The following is a 20,405-nucleotide window of genomic DNA, read 5'->3' as shown; positions in this document are numbered from 1 at the left end:
CCTATTGCCTACGCAGTGCCTGGTACATGTTGGAATCTCAATAAATGTTTATTGACTCTGCCTGTACCTCTTCTGAACTGAAGAATTGTATTTCCTTTTTCATTTCAAGATTGAATCAAATGGAATTTCAAGGAACTTTGGCATAGTGGGAATAGCTCTAAACTTTGGAATTCTGAGACAAGAAGACTGTATTCCATTCCCATTTAGACATTTATTAGTTCCAGGATATGGACTAATATCTTATTAGAATTCTTGAGCTCACCAGTCTCAGGTCCCTTCCTCCTAAGAGCAGGGATGACAGATGACTGACATCATTCAAAGTTGAAATCTCATTTGCAACAAAGAAAACAGTTAAGTAGAACTGAAATTTCTGTGCTTTAACAGTATTTGTGTCATTCCCCTTGCACAAGTATCCACCAGTTCACCATGGAGGGTCAGGAAACATTTTTTATTTTTCATTTCTTCCTTGAGATCAAGTTTCAGTGGATGTGGAATGGATAGAGTTGAGAAATATTACTGAATATTATTTAATACATCACTCATAAGGTGGGTAGTCATGCCTCAGCATTTGTAGAGGACATTGACCTGGAGAAATCTAGAGGCAAAAGATTGTGCAACTGAGCCTCTTCTATGTTTGACTTCTCTGTCCATTGAGGGGACGCATTTATCTTTCTTCCTGTATCCATCTGGGCTTGTATAATGCAAGGAACTAAATGTACTTGCAATAATCATGGAGGAAATTTCTGACTGGCTGGATGAAAGGGAAATTCAGGGTCTCACTCCTTGAGATAACAAGGCATGATGCAAAGAACACCTACCTGGGATTCTGACTTAAGGCAAGAATCCCCCTCTTTGACCTTCAATTTTCTCATTTGTAAAATGAAAAGATAGGGCTACAATTTTTGAGAACTTCCTATCTTTAACAATGACTCTTTTTTCTTGCTTAATAAAAACTTTATTGATATCTTTAATTTTTTCATCCTTGAGAACCAATCCTAATCAAATAGAATTAATAATAAAAAAAAAAGAAAACACAACAGTTCAGCAAAACTAATAAACTGGGGGAGGAAAAATATTTATGCAGCTTTTTATACCCATAGTCCCTCACCTCTGACAAGTAGAAGTAAGCTTAAATCTCTTCTTGAGGTCATTTGATTGTTCTATTTTCATGTCACTCAGCTAGGTAATTAATCAAGTGTGTGAGGCCAGACTTGAACTCAATCCCTCCTGACTCCCTCCCTCTTCTTCCTTGCTCCACCCCTGACAGAAAACAATCTAATATGAATTATACATGTAAAACTAGGTTAAATATAAATCCATATTAATCATATTGTAAAAGAAGAATCAAATCTAAATGGGGAGAAATTAGAAAAAAAAATACATAAAACAACTTTTTAAAAATTGAAGATATTTTTCTTTGGTCTGCATTTAAACTCCATAGTTCTTTTTCCAGCACAGATCTTTTAGAATAGGCTTGGATTATTGTACTGCTGAAATGAACAAGTCCTTCATGGTTGATCATCATCCAATGTTACTCTTGGTGTGTACAATGTTTTTCTGATCTTGTCCACTTCATTCAGCATCATGCAAGTCTTTCCAGGCTATTCTGAAGTTACCTTTCTTAAGATTTCTTATAGAACAATAGTGTTTTATTACATTCATAAGCCATAATTTATTCATCCATTCCCCATTTGATGGACATCTTCTCAATTTCCAATTCTTTGCCCCTATGAAAAGGGTTGCTGTAAATATTTTTTTTTTCAAGTGGATTTTTTTTACCCTTTTTTGTGATCTCTTTGGGATATAGACCCAGGAGTGGTATTGCTGGGTCAAAGGATCTGCACAGTTCCATTGCCCTTTGGGCATAATTTATGACATTCAATTTTGCCTTTCTTTTTTGCACTGGTATTGTCATTATGTATGTTGTCTTCCTGGTTCTGCTTACTTTATTTGGCATCAATTCATATTTTTTTGTACTTCTGTATTCATCACATGTTATTATTATTATTATTTTAGGGTTTTGCTAGGCAATAAGGTTAAGTGACTTGCCCAAGGCCATACAGCTAGGTAATTATTAAGTGTCTGAAGCTAGATTTGAACTCAGGTACTCCTGACTCCAGGGCTGGTGCTCTATCCACTACACCACCAAGCCTCCCTGACATACATTATTTCTTTTTTTTGTTTGTTTTTTAGGTTTTTGCAAGGCAAACGGGGTTAAGTGGCTTGCCCAAGGCCACACAGCTAGGTAATTATTAAGTGTCTGAAGCTAGATTTGAAACTAGGTACTCCTGACTCCAAGGCCGGTGCTTTATCCACTACGCCACCTAGCCGCCCCCATACATTATTTTTTAAAGCACAGAAATATTCTATTCTTATACTACCCAGATTGTTTAATCATTTTTTCAACTGATGTAGTCCTAACATTCTCTAATTATTTCTACTTCATGGATAAGCTACAGCCTTGTTCTTTTTAAGTAAAGTCTTATGGATACTTGAATTAAAATACCTTATTATCCTCTCCCTTCATTTAAGTCTTCTGGCTTATTTCCTTATTTATAATATTATTTCTTAGGAAATGAACCTTATAGATTAAAACAATTTCCTTTAGGCACTGAAACATCAAAGATGAATTTTTACTGCTCTCTCCACTTCCTTTAAATATCTGATGCGCATAGTTCAGTAAGCATCCAAATTTGATGTCAGTCTCTGCAGTTTGGTCTGTCTCTTGCCTCTTGGCAGTAAGCTTTTGGAATCAGAAGGGGCAAGATAAATTCTGTTACAAACTGGCACTACTCTGAGACCTGACTTGCCAAAGTCATGGACATATCTTTGAACCTCCTGGTTTCTTGGATACCAGTTTAAACAAACTCTGCAGCAGCTGCAACATTTTTAAGGGAACCATAGTACATATGCCATTGTGGCTTAGCTCTTGGGAAGAGGGGGAGCCTATTGAGAATTAATCTGCTTGCCTGCTTGCTTAGTCCATCTGTGTATCCTATAGTATCTAAAAAATCCATAGCTATATCTCATTTAAAAGAAACTCAAAATGCTGAATTTTAATATATAGCATTAGTGGAATGGAAAGCTCTGTGTGTGTGTGTGTGTGTGTGTGTGTGACCCAGATAGTGATTTAATAGATATAGAGAAATCCCAGTGTGTGTAATCTTCTGCCACTGTTACAGATCAGGCAAATAGCTGCAACTGACAGTCTTTAGAGTGGCCTGGGACACTGGAAGATGAAGTGACTTGGCTACTATCACATAGCTAATATGTGCCAAAGGCAGGCTTGAAAGCCAGGTTTTTCTGACTCTAACACTATAATAGATACTAGATAGCATTTATATTGTACTTTAAAGTTTGCAAAGCACTGCACATATTATCTCATTTGATCTTCACAATACTCCTGACAAGTGCTGTTATTACCCTCACTTTACAGATGAGGAAACTGAGACAAGAAGAGGTCAAGAAATTTTTCCAGTTAGTAGTTTGTAAAGTGGGATTTGAAATCCTCTTCCTGACTCCAAATCCAATGCTCTTTCTCACTCTACTACCTTGATGCTCAAGTGGCATTCTCCATTCTTCCTCTCAGAAAGTTTAAACATTTTATAAAAGCTGATGATGCTCCAACCTAGTTTGTCTTAGCAGTTTTGCTCATCACAGAGTGATTTTTTTCCTCTGAGTACATCAAGATTTGGCATACCTATTTGAAAAGTATGATATTGCAGCCCTGATTTTATTAGACATGAAAAATTCTCAGGAAGCTATGATCATAAACTAGAACTTTGTTAGTGCCATGTTTGATTTTCACATGCACTTAAAATGGGCATGAGTTCTTGGTTTCGTATGCAGTCCTCTTTTTTTCTTTTCTGTAATCCAAAATATTAATGTTCATCAGTGTTTTTTAAAAAGGAGTTATAGGAAATTCCCCTTGGTGTAAGTAAACACAGCAAACAGGCAAAAGAAATGAAAAAGATTTCTTGGAGCTGAGAAAGCTGCTGGGTGAGTCCCAGTGATAGCAAAAATTTCTCACAAAGCTTAATCTAGTGACTTTCTTCCCTTCATGCGGGAAAAATAGTGGAAATCTAGCAGTAAATGTAATTTTCAGAAATCTAATTTGCTACTAACTACTGGAGCCCAGAACAGAAAGAGATCTTTGCCCACATAAGTCAGAATCTTGGAGGACTCTCATTGTCAGTCTTCTCCTCACCAAAAACAAGGATCTTAACTTAATATGTTGAGTATTTTGAAAGAATTCTTAGGGGACCTTTGATAATTGCTTAGAGTTCTTTCAGTGGCAGAGAGAAAGGGCAGCTGTGTTTCCTGCTATGCATTCACTATCCTAGAGCATGTGGAAATTCAGCCAGGACTCTGTTACTGAAAGGGACCTGTTGGCAAAAATGAAATAGAATGAAAAATGTAAGCTTGTGAATTAGCATGGGGCAGGATGGGGTAGAATGAGGGGGTGAATTCCACCCCCTCCACACACACACACACACACACACACACACACACACACACAAAATCTCTTGGGCATGTGATTTGTGGGTGGTAAATTCTTTGATTTTGTGTTTTAAAAGCCCAAGAACAGTGGCTGATGTTGACTCTGAACCATGTCTTCTAATAAGACGTTTCTGAGAATCCAGTGTGTATACAAATATGGTTTTGTCCTCCTGGATGAATAAGAAATGTCTTGTCATGAATGACCATGTACTTTTTCATGGTAGGAGGGGAATGTGCCAGAGTCTTTTACAAAGAAACAACACAAGAAGACATGTACAAAAGCATGCAAAATCCTCAACTCTTTGGTAGATCAGGAGAGTGGCAGCTGGGAAGGATTCTGATCCAAGCCTTTCAAATCAAACTGGAAGCATAAGCAAGGTGTGGGTGGTAGAGAAAAAGCACTGCTGCAAGAGAACACATGGGCAGGCAAGGCCAATTCAGAATTCAGAATCCAGAATCTGTAGCAGGGAATTTTTTTTCCTCAGGCCATAAATGCTGTTTAAGTGGCAGCTGTGTTTGCTTTGTTCCTTCTACAACTGGCTAGCTATCAAGTGTAAATCACTTTGGTGCCCAATGCTTCTTGTCCTAACTGGGAAGGAGAAAGCTGGTATTATTTCAGAAAGGGTTGGGTTTTTCAACATAATTAGTGATGGAAGATACTTTGAGGAAGCCAGCCTTCACACTGATGGGTATTGTTTATCCAAAAAGAAAGAAGAAAAAGTGGCCAACATTTACATCTCCCATACCCCCTAGATCTCTCATTGGGGTTAGCCATGGAACCTGGAGTAAAAGATATGTGTTAACTTTAGATATCCAGGGTAATTACTCTTGATGATACATATGAACGCCCAGGTGTGTGTACAATAGTGTTACTGAGCTTGAAACAAGGAAATAGCTATTTGACAATTCACAACTTTTATTTTTTGTTTCTTTTTCTTTTTTTTGGAGAGATTATGTATTTCTTTTATTTTAGGGAGTTGTTTTCTTTTTTTATTTTGGCTCGGTTTTGAGTTTTACATTTTTCTCCCTTCCTTCCCCTCTCCCTCTGACAGAGAGAAATCTAATATAGGCTTTACATGTGTAACTATGCTAAACATAGATTTGTTTTAATCATGTTGTGAAAGAAGAATCAAATCCAAATAGAAGGTAAAAAAGCATTAGAGAGAAAAATATGGCATAATACATAAGACAATTTTTAATAATTTAATATAGAAAACTTCAGTCTTCATTTAAACTCCACAGTTTTTTCTCTGGTTTTGGATGGTATTTTCCATCACAAGTCTTGATGAATTATCTTTGATTATTGAACTACTGAAATTAACTAGTCCATCATAGTTGATGATCAGCCAGTGTTGTTGATGATGTGTTTAATGTTCTTCAGGTTCTGCTCACTTCTCTCATCATCAGTTCATATAAATAAGGTTTTTTTTTTTTTTTAGGTTTTTGCAAGGCAAACAGGGTTAAGTGGCTTGCCCAAGGCCACACAGCTAGGCAATTATTAAGTGTCTGAGACCGGATCTGAACCCAGGTACTCCTGACTCCAGGGCCGGTGCTTTATCCACTACGCCACCTAGCCACCCCGCCATAAATAAGGTTTTTCTGAAGTCCCATCCCTCATAATTTCTTATAGAGCATTAGTCTTCCATCACATTCATATACTACAGTTTGTTCAACCATTCCCAATTGATGGATATCCCCTCAATTTCCAATTCTTTGCTACCATGGAAAGAGCTGCTATGAATATTTTTGTACATGCAGTTTTTTTTACCCTTTTTTTTGTCAAATCTTTGAGGTATAGACCTAGTAGTACCTCAAATTTTCTGAATATCTTTGCTTCTGGCACTTAAAAAGGAGAGAGAAACTTGAATTGATGTCAGCCATAGGTCTGGTGGATCAATCAATAGTTAGTTATTAAATTCCTACTATGTTCTAGGTACTGTCTTAGACATAAGTTGGTCCTCAAGGAGTTTACATTCTTCTGAATAAGCAAATGACAAATTTGGTTAAAAATTCAAAGAGCCATGACTTGGGATATAGTTTTTTAAAAAAAGAACCAGAATCATATGGGATGCAAAGTTAGGGAGAATTCAAGGTAGTAACCTATGTTGCATGTGGTAGGTTAGAGTGAGTGGTTTGCATGAAACCATAGAAAGACTGCTGAATTTAGAGTCACAAGACTTGAGTTCAAATTGAGTTGCTTACCTTGATCTTTGGGGGAAGTGATTTCATCTTTCTTCCTCTATTTCTATATCTATAAAATGTTGAGGGGTGAGATTACACTAGGTTAACTCTAAATCCCTTCCAGTTCTAAGTCCTGTGACTAGGTGATTAAGACAAAAAGGAGAATTCTTTTTTTTCTTTTGTGTAACAGGAAAAATCTAAACAGGAAGAAATTGAAATAAATCATTTCAACTATGTAGCAAATCACTTACCCTGGATATATAAAATTATGTTATAAAAGTAATGGGGTGAACTGATGCTGAGTGAGATGAGCAGAACCAGAAAAACACTGTACACCCTAACAGCAACATGGGGGTGATGTTCAACTTTGAAGGACTTGCTCATTCCATCAGTGCAACAATCTGGAACAATTTTGGGCTATCTGCAAAGGAGAGTGCCATCTGTATCCAGATAAGGAGCTGTAGAGTTTGAACAAAGTACAAGGACTATTCCCTTTAATTTGGAAAAAAAACCAGATATCTTATTGTTTGATCTGGTTACCTTTGAGAATTCTGTTCTCTTTAAGGATATGATTTCTCTCTCATCACACCCAATTTGGATCATGGTACAACATGGAAACAAAGTAAAGACTGAAGGAGTGCTATCTGTGGGGTGGGGGTGGGGGGAGGGAAGCAAGATTGGGAGAAAATTGTAAAACTCAAATAATATCTTTAATAAAACAACAACAACAAAATTAAAGTAATGGGAGCTATAAAAGGAATTTGAGAATCATTTCTTGGGAGAATTTCAGTTTATACCCATGCTCTGTAGTGAGAAATCTAGACTCCCAAGTCCCTAGTTTTTAACAATTGCATGGAACTCTAGGAGACCCTCCCAAAAGAAATGGCTCAAAGGATTCAACAAATGCCATTCTGAGTCCTTTTAAATTGCAACCTCTCACAGCTGGGTCAATTTCCTCAGAATTGTGTTACCTTGGAGAGACAGGTGATCACTCCCAAGAGTGGGCAAACTAGTAGTGCTTGGGGTCCTGTTAGTCAGCTTCTGACAGCATACTTTATATACTTTCCAGAGCTATGAATGTTCTGAAATATAGTTTTCTTCTTAAAAACAAGCAATTCCTATCCCTTTGGCTTATTTCCTTTTTTTTTTTTTTTTGAGGTTGGTTGGGGGTTGATAGCAAGCAGCTTCCTCAATTTATTTCCTTACTTGTAACAATGAGAGGATTGGAATAAATCAGTGGGAAGTTTCACTCTAGCTCTTAGAATTCTATGATTCCTTGATGTCTCTTGTGATGATGTTTGTCCTTCATTCTCAAAGAAGACCATGACATTAGGGAGATGATGACATGACAAGCAAATTAATTGAATTTGGGTGAGGTGCCGGGGAGGTGTTGGTGCTAAGCCACCAGCCTCACTTTCTCCTCCAGAGCCATCTGGGTCCAGTGACCAGATATGAATCAGGACAACTGGAGATGGCCCTGAATGCAAGGTAATCAAGGTTAAGTGACTTGCCCAAGGTCACATAGTTACTGTGTCAAGTGTCTGAGGCTGGGTTTGAACTCCCATTCTTCTGACTCCAAGATCAGTGCTCATCCACTGCACCACCAACTGCCCTTTATGTCTGTTGCAATAACTCTTATAATGTTTCCTTTACTCTAGACAAATTGTTACTACTCAGTTCAGGTCTTATCACACTACCTGACTGGATTATTGCAAAAGCCTCCTAATTAGTCTCCCTGCTCTCTTCCTCACTCTATTCCATCTATTCTATAACTGCTATAGATTTTCCTAATTAAATGAAAATGAATAAATAAATAAAAATAAAATCAACCATTTGGTATGCTGTTAAATCCATCCTAACTTGATCCCAACCTTCCTTTTCAGAACTTAGTAGTCTAGCCAAGCTGGTCTTATTATCTTATCTGTACATAATTTTTTGCATGTTTTCTTTTCCATTAGAATGTAAACTGCTTGAAGGTAGGGAGAGTGTTTTTCCTATGCTGAGTCATTAACACTCTTATCTGACTCATTAATGCTTATCAAGTACTTGTTCCTTCTCTAGCCTCCATTAAGCCAAGGGTCACCTTATTTGACCTCTGCAGCTTGTAAAAGTGCTTCGTACAGTTCTATCACATAGTAGAAATTTAATATATGCTTATTCCCTTCCCCCACCCTCATTTTAGTATTTCCTAAATTACCTGAGATTTGTTTTTGTGTGTGTATTTTGTAAATATCTTTCTCTACCCATAGAACATCTATACTGTCTCCACCTATAGGAGGTAAGGCTTCTAGTATGTGGGAAGCAGTATTAGAAAGAATGTTGGATTAAGCAAGTTATATAATCTCCCCAAGCATTAGCTTCCTTGTCTGTAAAACAAAGGGTATTGGATTGCATGACTTCTAATACTTTTTCCAGTTCTAAATCTGTGATCTTGTGGTCCTCAAAGGCAAAGACTGTTTCCACTTTTGTTTTTTTGTATCCTGAGCACTGAACAGTGCCTGACATATGGCAGGTGATAAATGAATGCTTTTTCATTATTTTCTTTTTCACTCACTTCTTTTATCCCTGCAAATGTGACTTCTCACCCCACAACTTGTCTTAAACACTATCTGCAAGATTGCCATTGATCTCTTAATAATCCAGTCTTGATGACTTTTGAAACTGGACCATCCCCATTTTCTGAATACTCTTGCCTCATTCCACTGTCTTTCATGATACTCTCCTCTACTGGATCTCTTACCTTTCTGTCCTCTTCTTCACCATCTTCTTTGCTGGCTATATCATGATTCATGTCCTGACATGGTGGCACTCAAGACATCAACTGTAGTTCCCCTCTCTTTGCTTGTTATTTTCTCTGGGTTATCTTATCAACTCCTATGGTTGCTATTCTCTATGTGAGATTCTCATAGCTGTTATGTCTAGAACTGATTTCTTTCCTAACACTTAGCATGATTTCTGGCCATAGCAGACACTTACTAAATGTTGTTTAATTGATTTCTGAGCTTCAGTTCTCCATTAATATTGCCTACTAGCATTTCTGTCTGAATTTCCCTTTTTGCTCTTCAAAGCCCCTAGCATTTTTTCAATCACCCAGGTTTGCATCTCAGAAGTCATACTTTTGAGGCAGTCAGGTGGTACATTGCCAGGCCCAGAATCAAGAAGTCCTAAACTCAAATCTGACCTCAAATACACCTTCCCTGTGTGACTTTGTTTAAGACTTAGTTCATATTTTGCTTCTTATGGAAAACTTTTCTGTCTGCATATTGTATACCTCCAAGTAATAGACCTGATAGTCTTGAGAGCAAGGGATCTTATGCTATTTTGTCTCTTTTCTCCTCTGAAATTAGCACCATGCCTAGCACCGTTACATAATAAGTACTTTAAAAATATTTATTGAATTAGATAGTTGTGCTTTCAGTGGCAATGTGATCTTGATTCTTCTCTCATTTCAAGTTCTATCTTGAATTCTCCTTCTCATTATTATTATTATTATTATTATTATTATTATTATTATTTCAAATACAATTTTAGTGTGGTTAAAAGAGGCTAGATTTGGAATCTTAGGGTGATATATTTATAACTGGAATTGACTTTGGAGGCAGCTGGGTGGCACAGTGGTTAGACTATTGACCCTGAATTCAGGAAGACTAGAGATCAAATCTAGCTTCAGAGTCCTACTAACTGTAAACATGGGCTAGTCACTTAATCGTGTCTGCCTCAGTTTCTTCAATTGTAAAATGAACTAAATGATAGCCCCTACTACACAGAGTTGTGGTTAAGAATTAACTGTGGTAATATATGTAAAAGTGCTTAGTACAGTTCTGCACATAGTAGAAACTTAATATATGCTTATTCCCTCCCCCACCCTCATTTTAGAGAACAGGTCTTATGATTCCAACTCTAACACCCTTTCTAAAGTCCCCCCTCCTAGGTTCAAATATTGACTATACTGTTTGCTATCTTTTGTGAACTTTTTTCTTTGTGGTTTTCTATTGAGTGACTGTAGTACTTGTTTTCATAGCTTTTGATAAAGAAACTATCATTACTGCTATTGAATCTTTTAGAAGCTAGGCAACCCCTTATAACTTTACAGAAGCAGTAGACTGGACATTTTCAAGGTGTGCTGCTGCTTCAAGTCTAATGTGAACTGAATTCTGTGGTATGGTGGAAAAAACACTCAGAACACCAGAATGCTTAGTCCTAGTTGCACTAGCTAGCAAGTCGTTATTTTCACCTTAATTTTGTGATATCTAGAATGGAGGCATTAGATCCCTCAAGTCTCTTCAGTTTAGCTATCTATGATCTAATTTTCCCATTATACAGAATGATAAATACATTGAAGGAGATGGGGGGAGGGTGTTGAATAGTGTGTAAAGTATAAGAAAAGAAAAATAAAGATTATTTGCTAAAGAAAATGCTTTATTTTCTTTTTCTCTTTACAGCTGGAAACTGACAAGCTGGCCCTTCCATCAAGTCCCACTCCACTCAGTCCCAGCCCTATCCCTAGCCCCAACCCGAAGTCTGAGAATGCCACTGTCCTGACTGTGGAGCCATCCCCCCTGGATAAGAACAAGGGCTTCTTCGTGGATGAGTCAGAACCCCTTCTTCGTTGTGATTCTACATCCAGTGGCTCCTCTGCTTTGAGCAGGAATGGCTCCTTTATTACCAAAGGTATGGAAGTCAGCAAATGAAGGGCCAAGCTTATATTCCCATTTTTATATAAAATTGATTGGAGGCAATGTAGGAAGAAAGAAGGTGCAGTGTATACAATGGTAGGCCCAGAATCAAGATGATTGATCTTCCGGAGATCAAACTTTCTAATTGTGTGATCATGGGCAAATAACTTCACCTTATTTGCTTCAGTTTTGTCAAGGAAATTCCAAGTTGGGCTCAAAAAGAGTCAGATATGACTGAAATGACCTAATAACAAAAAATGATCAGACCCAGCATTCCCCTGTCAGGCTCCTGAATCTGAAGTAGCCACTAAATAAAATGAACAAAGCACATCTTGAAAACACTTAGAAACACATCTCCCCCCCCCACACACACACACATCTATACACATATACTTAGAGATGATTTCAACTTAGAGATGATTATTGTAGAAATGATTACTGAATCCTAAGATTCCCTTTTCAGGATCTGTTCATTATTAGTGATACCTAAAGGAAAAATGATTCCTTGTTTGACTCTTCCATGTAGAAATTTCCTATGGTACCTTCAAGTATTCTATTATGTTGTAGGAAATTTGAAGCATGTCATAGTAGAATGAATGCTGGGTTTGGAGTTCAAATTCTGGGGCTTTTTCTTACTACTTATGTGACCTAGGTTAAGTCCCTTAAATTTCATCTATAAAATCAGAATTGGACTAGATGGTCTCAATTTCTTTTTCTATAAAATGAGAGGACATATGAAATAATGGATAGTTTTGACATTGATCTAGATTCCATAAAACTCTGGACAAATTGCTTAACTTCTCACTATCCCAAGCAGACTATCTGAGAGTACAACTGATTGATGTTTGTCCTTCATTGTCAAAGAAGATATTAAGGGAGGTGATGCCATGGCAAGCATGTGAAATGGATTTGAGTGAGGGAGTGCCTCACTTTCTCATCCAAAGCCATTGAGCCAGATATAAATCAAGATGACTGGAGATGACCCTAAGTTTACAAGCTAATCATCTGAATTGATAGAAATTCCTTACCTGGAGCACCCTTATATCATTGAAATCACATATGTAGTCCATAACCAAACAAAGTCAGTGAGTTGAATAAGATAAGCTTAATTACTTCATCTAAATGGGATGATCACAGTAAATAACCTATGGCATCTCTAAAACTATAGGAAGTAAATAAATCCACGATCTTGTTTGTTAAGATCATTAAACATCAAAACCTTGAGATCACTTCCTTATTGTGAAGCAAAAGAAATTCTTCATAGATTTCCACTCATTTTACCTAGCCTGAATCTTGCAATCAGAGAAGAGGGGGAATGATCAGACTGTCTGATTTAGGGATTTTTGATCATTTGAACAAGAAACTCAGATAACTCTCCCTTGATTTAGCCAAAAAATCGGGCAAGCATTTTAATCATCTCCTATATAAGCCTTTAGAGTTTGAGAAGAATTAGTTTATAGAAAAACAGTTTGTTTTAATTACAAATCATTTTTTATATTTGTATGCAGAAGATACAATTTCTGGCACATTATAAGTGCTTAAATGCTTGTTGCCTGATTCATTGACTACAAATATATTTTTTCTCTCCCTTACCTCTGCCACAGAAAAGAAAGACACAGTGTTGCGGCAGGTACGCTTGGACCCTTGTGATTTGCAGCCAATCTTTGATGACATGCTCCATATCCTAAATCCAGAGGAACTGCATGTGATTGAGGAAATTCCCCAGGCTGAGGACAAGCTGGACAGGCTTTTTGAGATTATTGGAGTCAAGAGCCAGGAAGCCAGCCAGACACTCCTGGACTCTGTTTATAGCCATCTTCCCGACCTACTGTAGGACATTGGGAACACTGTACTCTGGATTATTCTTTAGGGCACTTGGTAAAGATGATGGACAGCTAGGAGATAGAATCTTTTTTTTTTAACTACAATACAGGGCCAGTTTTTATGTTTTCTTTTTATTCCTCTTCTTGAGAAAGGACAAGTTCATACACTCGTTCCTGTTGTAACTGCCAGTGCAGTTATTTTTTTTTAAGTTTAATCATTTCTCTATTCATCATTTTTATATTCCTTCCAATCATTCTGTGCACTTTAAATTCACTTAATTGACCATAAATATGTGAGATCTTTCACCTCTGCTCCTGCACATGAATTTGGGATATTGTGAAAAGGCTTTTTTTATTTGTTTTAAATTTAATATCAAATCTCTTGTTCTCAATTGCTTCTCTCCCTCCTCCCACTCCCTTCCTTAAAAGTTTTTCTTTGATATCAATAATTATTGATATCTCTGGGATAAAGGAAATTAGAAGCCCAATACCTAGTCACACTCATGTGACCTGTTTTTACTTGAGTTAACTTTTTAATATGTCTTATTTTATCATTTGTATTCATGGTTGATGTTTGACTAGCACTCTCACTAATTTATGGTATTCGCCTGGACAATACATAGAATGTTTGGTTTACTCATGCTCCTTTTAGGCAGAAGCTCTCATGGGGGAAGGAGTCTTTCCTTTGGCCTTTAGGACTTGCACATGCAGTTGTGTGGCATCCCAGTTAAAAAGGGAGAATTTTAACCTTGCCTATTCTGGGCTGAGCAGTCATGCAGTGTTGATGCTGCACTCCGGGAAGTAGGAACCGGAGCCCCATCAGGACCCTGCCCCTTTTCCATAGTTCGAGTTTGCCCAGTTATGCTTTACAAGATGTCTTGTTTTTTATAAATGCATAGCCAATAGTTCCAGTTGGTCCTCACAAACTTGCTTGGTCCTGGTGGTACCTGCCATCATGCAATCACTTTTCTTAAAATGGCTGCAACTGTAAGAACTCTTGTCCGATATATTTGTAACTCTCATGCTCCCATTATGAACACACACACACACACACACACACACATACACACACGTGCAAACATACGCACACACAGTCTGTTAATGCTCAGTTGCAAGAATTGAATGTGAAGGTGGCCTAGGCCACTTTAGTGTGGAAGGAGTGGTGGTGGGGTGGTAATGGTGGTGGCGGTAAGGAACTGATGTGGAAAATAAAATGCCTTCAAGTGTACTAATTTATTAATAAATATTAGGTGTTTATTACTTGACTTGTTTGGGTGTGTTAATCCTTAGTCCTAACAATTAGAACTTTCTAACCTTGGGAGGTAGTAGTGGTCTCCCCATTCTGGAAGCTGAGTGGTGCAAGAGTGATAAGTCTGAGCCTGGAGTCAGAAAGATCTGAGTTCAAATACAGCCTCAGATACTTAATAGCTGTATAATCCTCGGAAAGACCTCTGTCTGTCTCAGTTTCCTTAATTATAAAAGGGAGACCATAATAACACCTACCTCTCAGGACTCTTATGAGGATCCAATAGTGTAATATTTGTAAAGCGATTAGATCAGTGCCACACTTATGATAAACTCTTGATAAATGCTTATCCCCTTCTTATTATTCTCTAGAGGTTTAGAAGCAAAGACTGAATAGCCATTGTGTTTGGACATTGTCATATAAGAATAGTTTTAAAAGTATTTGCAGGAGCTCCCAATGCCCCTGAAATTCCTTCAGAGGGCTGTGCTTGGGAACAAAGGGAAATGGGATCTTGAGAAATGTTAATAAAATGAAATACTTGTGCATGAATTGTACATATCGATCCTTTTCTTGGAGGAAAAAATTGACCTTTTTAATGTAGCATTTGACATAGTATGGCTCATTGAAATTGATACAGAATTTGAAGTCTGAAGGCTCATTCATGGCACACAGGAGTCACTTTATAAAACCTTGTTAATTGAATGACGTGGGTTCAATCTCAGCTTTGCTGTTTATTTAACTTTGGACAAGTTAAACCCACTGGATATCAGTTTCCTCACCTGTAAATTGAGGGGATTGAACTAAATAATCCCTGAGATCCCTTCCAGCAGTAGATTGATGATTCCTATTGATGAATTTAGATTTAGACTATTACCACTCATGTACATTTCTGGAAACCCATATGATTGGAAGCATCTGGCAGTGAAGAAGCTCACAGTGTATATGCAGGGGCATTCACAAGCTTCCTAGGACTAACTCAATCCCTTAAATGCCTCCTTTGGAAATCTTCAAGGCAACCAAGATGTTTCTCCTTTGGCCCTTCAGTCTCTGAGTCTCTGAGAGAAGTCATAGAGTAGGGGTGGGAAACGTTTTTTTCTGCCAAGGGCTATTTGGATATTTATAACACCATTCTGCTATATTTGGACAAACATTTAATTAATTCACCCCTTAAAAACAGCTTGATTTATTGTGGCCAGATTGTAGGTCTTATATGATCCAGGGGCCAGAAATTCCCTGCCTCTGTCCCAGAGACTAAAGAAAGGTTTGGGAAAAGTTGAAAAGAGCATTTTGTTTTGTCGGGTCTATTTTTACACTTACTTGGTGACACATATGTGGATGATTCTCAGATCTATACGTCTAGCCAGAGACATAGAACTAGCCATCCTAAATTTCAGACCAACATTATCTATTGAATATTGAGAATTATAATATACTGTAGACATCTCCAACTTAGCATCCAAAACTCACTGTCTTTTGCCCCCAAACAAAACCCATTTCTAAACTTTTAAAAGACACAGATTTCCCAGGCATCCAGGATACTAGTATCCCAACTATGATGTCATCCTTGACTCCTCACTCACTCTATATATTCATTAAATTGCTGTATCTTGGTGACTTCCCATCACAATATATTATTCCATATATATGCCTAATTCAAGTCATTACATATTCTCTAGCCTATTGCAATGACCTAATTGCCTCAAGTCTTTCCCTTTTCTAATCTAATCCACATAGTTGGGAGATTTTTTCAAGGCACTGGTGTGACCATATCACTCCCTCCTTCCTCACTAATTCCAGTGACTCTTTCTAGTCTCTTAAAGCTTTTCATAATCCTTTCCTAAATGACTTTTCCAGGCTTATTACATATTACTCATCTTCATATACTTTTTGGACTGGGCAAAATGGACGTCCTGCTTTTATTCATTCATGACCTTAATCTCCTATCTCTGTGCCTTTGCATTGATTGTCCCTCCAAGCCTGAAATGCATTTTCTCTCTACCTTTACCTCTTAGAATTCCAGATTTCCTTCAAACCCCACAGTTTGCATGAAGTCTTTCCTGATTCTCCCAGCTGTGAGTGCCTTCCCCATCAAGGTTACCTTGTATCTGTTTTGTATGTACTTCTCTCTATGCATGTTGTTTACTTCATTAGAATGTAAGCTTCTTTGAAGGCAGGGACTTCTATTTTTGTCATTGTATTTTCAGTGCCTAGCACAGTAGCTGGCATACACTAGGCACTTAATAAATGCTTGTTGATTGATTCATTGATTGAAATTGATGGGGTGCTTCTCCCACTCATGGGAGATTTCTATGATTGGAGGCCTCCATGCAGAAATGATTTAAAAGCCCTTGTAAGTGATATTGGAGCTGATTTAGCAGGACTTTTCTCAGGAAAGAAGATGAGGGAAGTGAAATAGTCTGTCATGTGCTCCCTCATACCAAAAAAACTGACCTCAGAGCTCTATTGGCCAATGTCACAGCACATCTGAGTTCCTCTTTCAGTGGAGGAAAAAAATGGGAAATGGAATACCTTTCTCTGAACACTATAAGCTCAAGACTCCTAATTTTCTCCTTTCCATATTTGGATTCTTGGTCCCTAAAATTGAATTGCTTTTCATTTTAGCAGTTATTGTATGAGACTCAGGTTAATAAAGTGAAAGAACTTTTCACAGAAGAAAGGCAAGACTAAATCCTGAAGAAAAGTTTCTTAGAGGGCCTTAGCTTTAGCAATGATTTATGAGGAAATAGGAAGAGGAGGTGGTGGTACATTTAACCAGTATGGGAAACAAAAAGTAGGAGGAATATTTTAATGTTTTATGATTTTAAAACATCAGTGACTTAGATAAGGTTCTAGGTGTCATGCTTATCAAATTTGTAGGTGAAGTAAAACAGGGAGAGAGAGCTGACACAGTGGGGGAAAAAAAGTATCCTGACATGCTTGAAGCTTAGACTCCAAATATAGTAAGATTAAATTTAATGGGGGCAAATGTAAAATCTTATTCTTGTGCTAAGAAAAATCATTTGCATAAATCCAAAATAGAGAAAGGGACATGGTAGCCAATTCTTCAGAAAATCAGAGGATTTGGTGAATTACAAACTCAGTATGAGTCAGTGTTGTGATAAATAAACCAAATAAACTAAATGCAGCTTTAAATCACATAAAGAGAATAATAACATCCATTCCCAAGGGGATGATAGTCCTACTGTATTCTATCCAAGTCAGACTCCATTTGGAGTATGGTTGAGATTCTTTTTGTTTTGTTTTGTTTTTGTTTTTGCAAGGCAAATGGGGTTAAGTGGCTTGCCCAAGGCCACACAGCTAGGTAATTATTAAATGTCTGAGACCAGATTTGAACCCAGGTACTCCTGACTCCAGGAAAGATACTTTATCCACTGCTCCACCTAGCTGCCCCTGGTTGAGATTCTTAATCTACATTCTAGGAAGGACATTGTTAAATTGGAGCTTGGCCAGTTTGCCTTGAGATAATGCCAAATGAAATTACCTGAAGGAAGTGGGATGATTAGAGAAGAAAACATTTTGGGGAGAGAGTAGGGAGAGAAACATCTATCTTAAAGCATCTGAAAAGCTGTCATGTTGAAATAGATTTGATTTTTTGGGGCTCAGGGGGCAAGACTAAGATCAGTATTTGATCACAGAAAGGTCTATTTCAGACCTAGAAAAAAATATTTACTAATAATTAGCCTTATACAAAAATGAAATGGAGTATCTCAGGAAGTAGTGGGTTCCCCCTCGCTGCAGGGTCTAAAAGTAAAGATTGGCTGTGTTATATATGAGATTCTTCACATGCAAATTGGACTACATGACCTCAGAAATCCCTTCAAACCCTGATTTGATAAATCACATGCTTCTCATATTTGGTAAATTGAGGACCTAGGAGAGAAAGCTAAAACACTGGAAGATAGACTAAGAGCAAAAACAAAATGATAGTCTTCAACAATGGACTATGAGAAATAATAGAAATTTAAATACATGATCAGCATGAAGGTAGAGTAGTTTTCTGCAAACCTCTTCAAACAAAAGCCTCAAAAGAAGGAAATGTGAAACAAATATAGAGAAATGAAAGCTGACTCAGTCTGATTCTGCTTGACTTCAAGAAAAGAAAAGGGACAGAAAATACTGATTCTGCTGAGCCTTCTAAGGACCTGGAGTGCAACTGTGGGAAGCAAGATGGGAAGGTATGGCACCTGGAGCATTAGCTGAAGGGGAAGGGATTTACATGGAAAAAGGGGAATTACCAACTGGGACCAGTCCTTTCCTTATGTTTGCATAGCCTATTGTTTTTTTTTTAATGAATTGAAGGGTAAAAGAAAGATTATGAGTGGACAAAGAAACATTTAAGGAGATCTTGAGGAAATCAGAAGGAAGGAAATAGAGCTAAATTAATGTTTCTCAAACTAAATCACAGCCTTCCTTAAAAATGAATTAATATATTTTATATAGGGGATAACATAAAAGGGATTTGATTAATTGAGTAGAGGAAAAGCAATATAAATAGGGAGACTAGAAATACACCTCTAATCTAGATATGAAAAGAGAAGAGATAGCAATTTTTTAGTTTTTCAATGAGAGTAGGAGGATGAGGAAGTGTGCAAGAAGAGAGTAAAAAAAAATGTGGAGACCAGGGACTAGGATATGGGAATTAGAAAGTGAGTCTCATCCTAGAAAGGAAATGAAAGGGAACTATCAATAAAGCATAATCCATAGGGGAAGCATGTATGTTGTGTATTTGTGTTGAGAGGTAGAGACATTAATCTTTCTCTTACCCCTAGGTTGAATGAACGTAATAGAAGATCACTTTGAGTAAGGACTATTCTTCATATTATTTCTATTTCAAGGAGAGCTATGAATGGGTCTCCAGGCACAACCTGCATTGAAAATGATAGAGGAACGTAGATGCAGAGATAGAATAAACTTTCCTCAAGGGAAATGAGTCATGATAAGAGCAGGGAGTAGGAATGGGTCACATGACTTCATGGGTATAGAATTGATTGCCTGGGTTTCTCTTCCTCTTTTTCTCAGGCATAAAAAGTTTCATCAAAAACTTCTTCCCCTGAAGTCAGTTTTGCATCACCATTTTTTCCAACCCTTTCCCATAGTTACACTCTATTTTCTTCATATGGTTTGGCAGAATAAATGTTTTCTGCCTTTTTGTTTGGATTCATGGGAACTCATTGATTCACTGCTATGGGGTTAGTAGGAATGGCCTCCATATAGAGATACTGAGATACAACCTTGCAAGGTTTTTTTTTTTTTAACTGACCATGGCTGGCATTTGAGGTGGCCTAGGGATGGGACCACAGAATAGAAATTCCAAGTATTACATCTATATGTAAATTGATCCCCAATACAGGATGGCAAACTTTTCTAAGCGAGGTATGCCAGAGGGTACCATCAAAAGCAAAACAAGCAAAAATAAAATGAGTATACAATGAAGAAGAAAATTTGGAATGGAATTTACAATTACAATAATATAGATATGGGATATAGGAGGGAGCTCTAATTTGATGCCCTAGAAGTTCTATTTCTCATGAGGGACATAGAGAAAATAAAGCAGGAATAAATAAGGTTACAGCACTTGAATGGAAAGAATAGTATTTGGAAAAAAAGACTAGAATGTATACAAATAAAGAAGAATAAAAAAGTAAGTAAATTTTTTAAAAATAAGATACCATAGGGTGGCTAGGTGGTACAGTGGCTAGAACACCAGCCCTGGAGTCAGGAGTACCTGAGTTCAAATCCAGCCACAGACACTTAAAAATTACTTAGCTGTGTGGTCTTGGGCAAGCCACTTAACCCCGTTGCCTTGCAAAAACCTAAAAAAAAAAAAACCAAAAAAAAAAAAGAATAAGATATCATAAAATAGTAGAACTTAAACTGAGAGGATTTGGTGGGGGAGGGCAAAAGAAGGGAAGATTTTGAATTATATGCTTCGGTATCCAAAGGGGGTAAAACAATCTA

At 37.4% G+C, this 20,405-nt stretch overlaps 1 protein-coding gene across 3 annotated transcripts in view; it reads left to right on the top strand.

Annotated features, from left to right (window-relative positions):
• Positions 1 to 20,405, top strand: part of TNFRSF21 (TNF receptor superfamily member 21) — a 118,281-nt gene that overhangs the window by 92,621 nt on the left and 5,255 nt on the right. For 2 of the 3 annotated variants that reach the window (XR_012478569.1, XM_074237144.1), the window contains exon 5: positions 11,124 to 11,352. Coding sequence is in view for 2 of the 3 variants with exons in the window: in XM_074237144.1 (XP_074093245.1) it covers positions 11,124 to 11,352 (229 nt within the window). In the remaining variant the exon portion in view is untranslated. Of the gene's footprint in view, positions 1 to 11,123; positions 11,353 to 12,961; positions 14,253 to 20,405 lie in introns of those variants that run through there. The other variant, XM_074237143.1, reaches the window with a different exon arrangement.

This window comes from Macrotis lagotis, chromosome 5, assembly GCF_037893015.1.
Source record: "Macrotis lagotis isolate mMagLag1 chromosome 5, bilby.v1.9.chrom.fasta, whole genome shotgun sequence".
In the NCBI taxonomy this organism is placed as follows: domain Eukaryota; kingdom Metazoa; phylum Chordata; class Mammalia; order Peramelemorphia; family Peramelidae; genus Macrotis; species Macrotis lagotis.
Note: the sequence above shows the minus strand (reverse complement) of the source record. Positions and strands in the feature narration are given on the sequence as shown.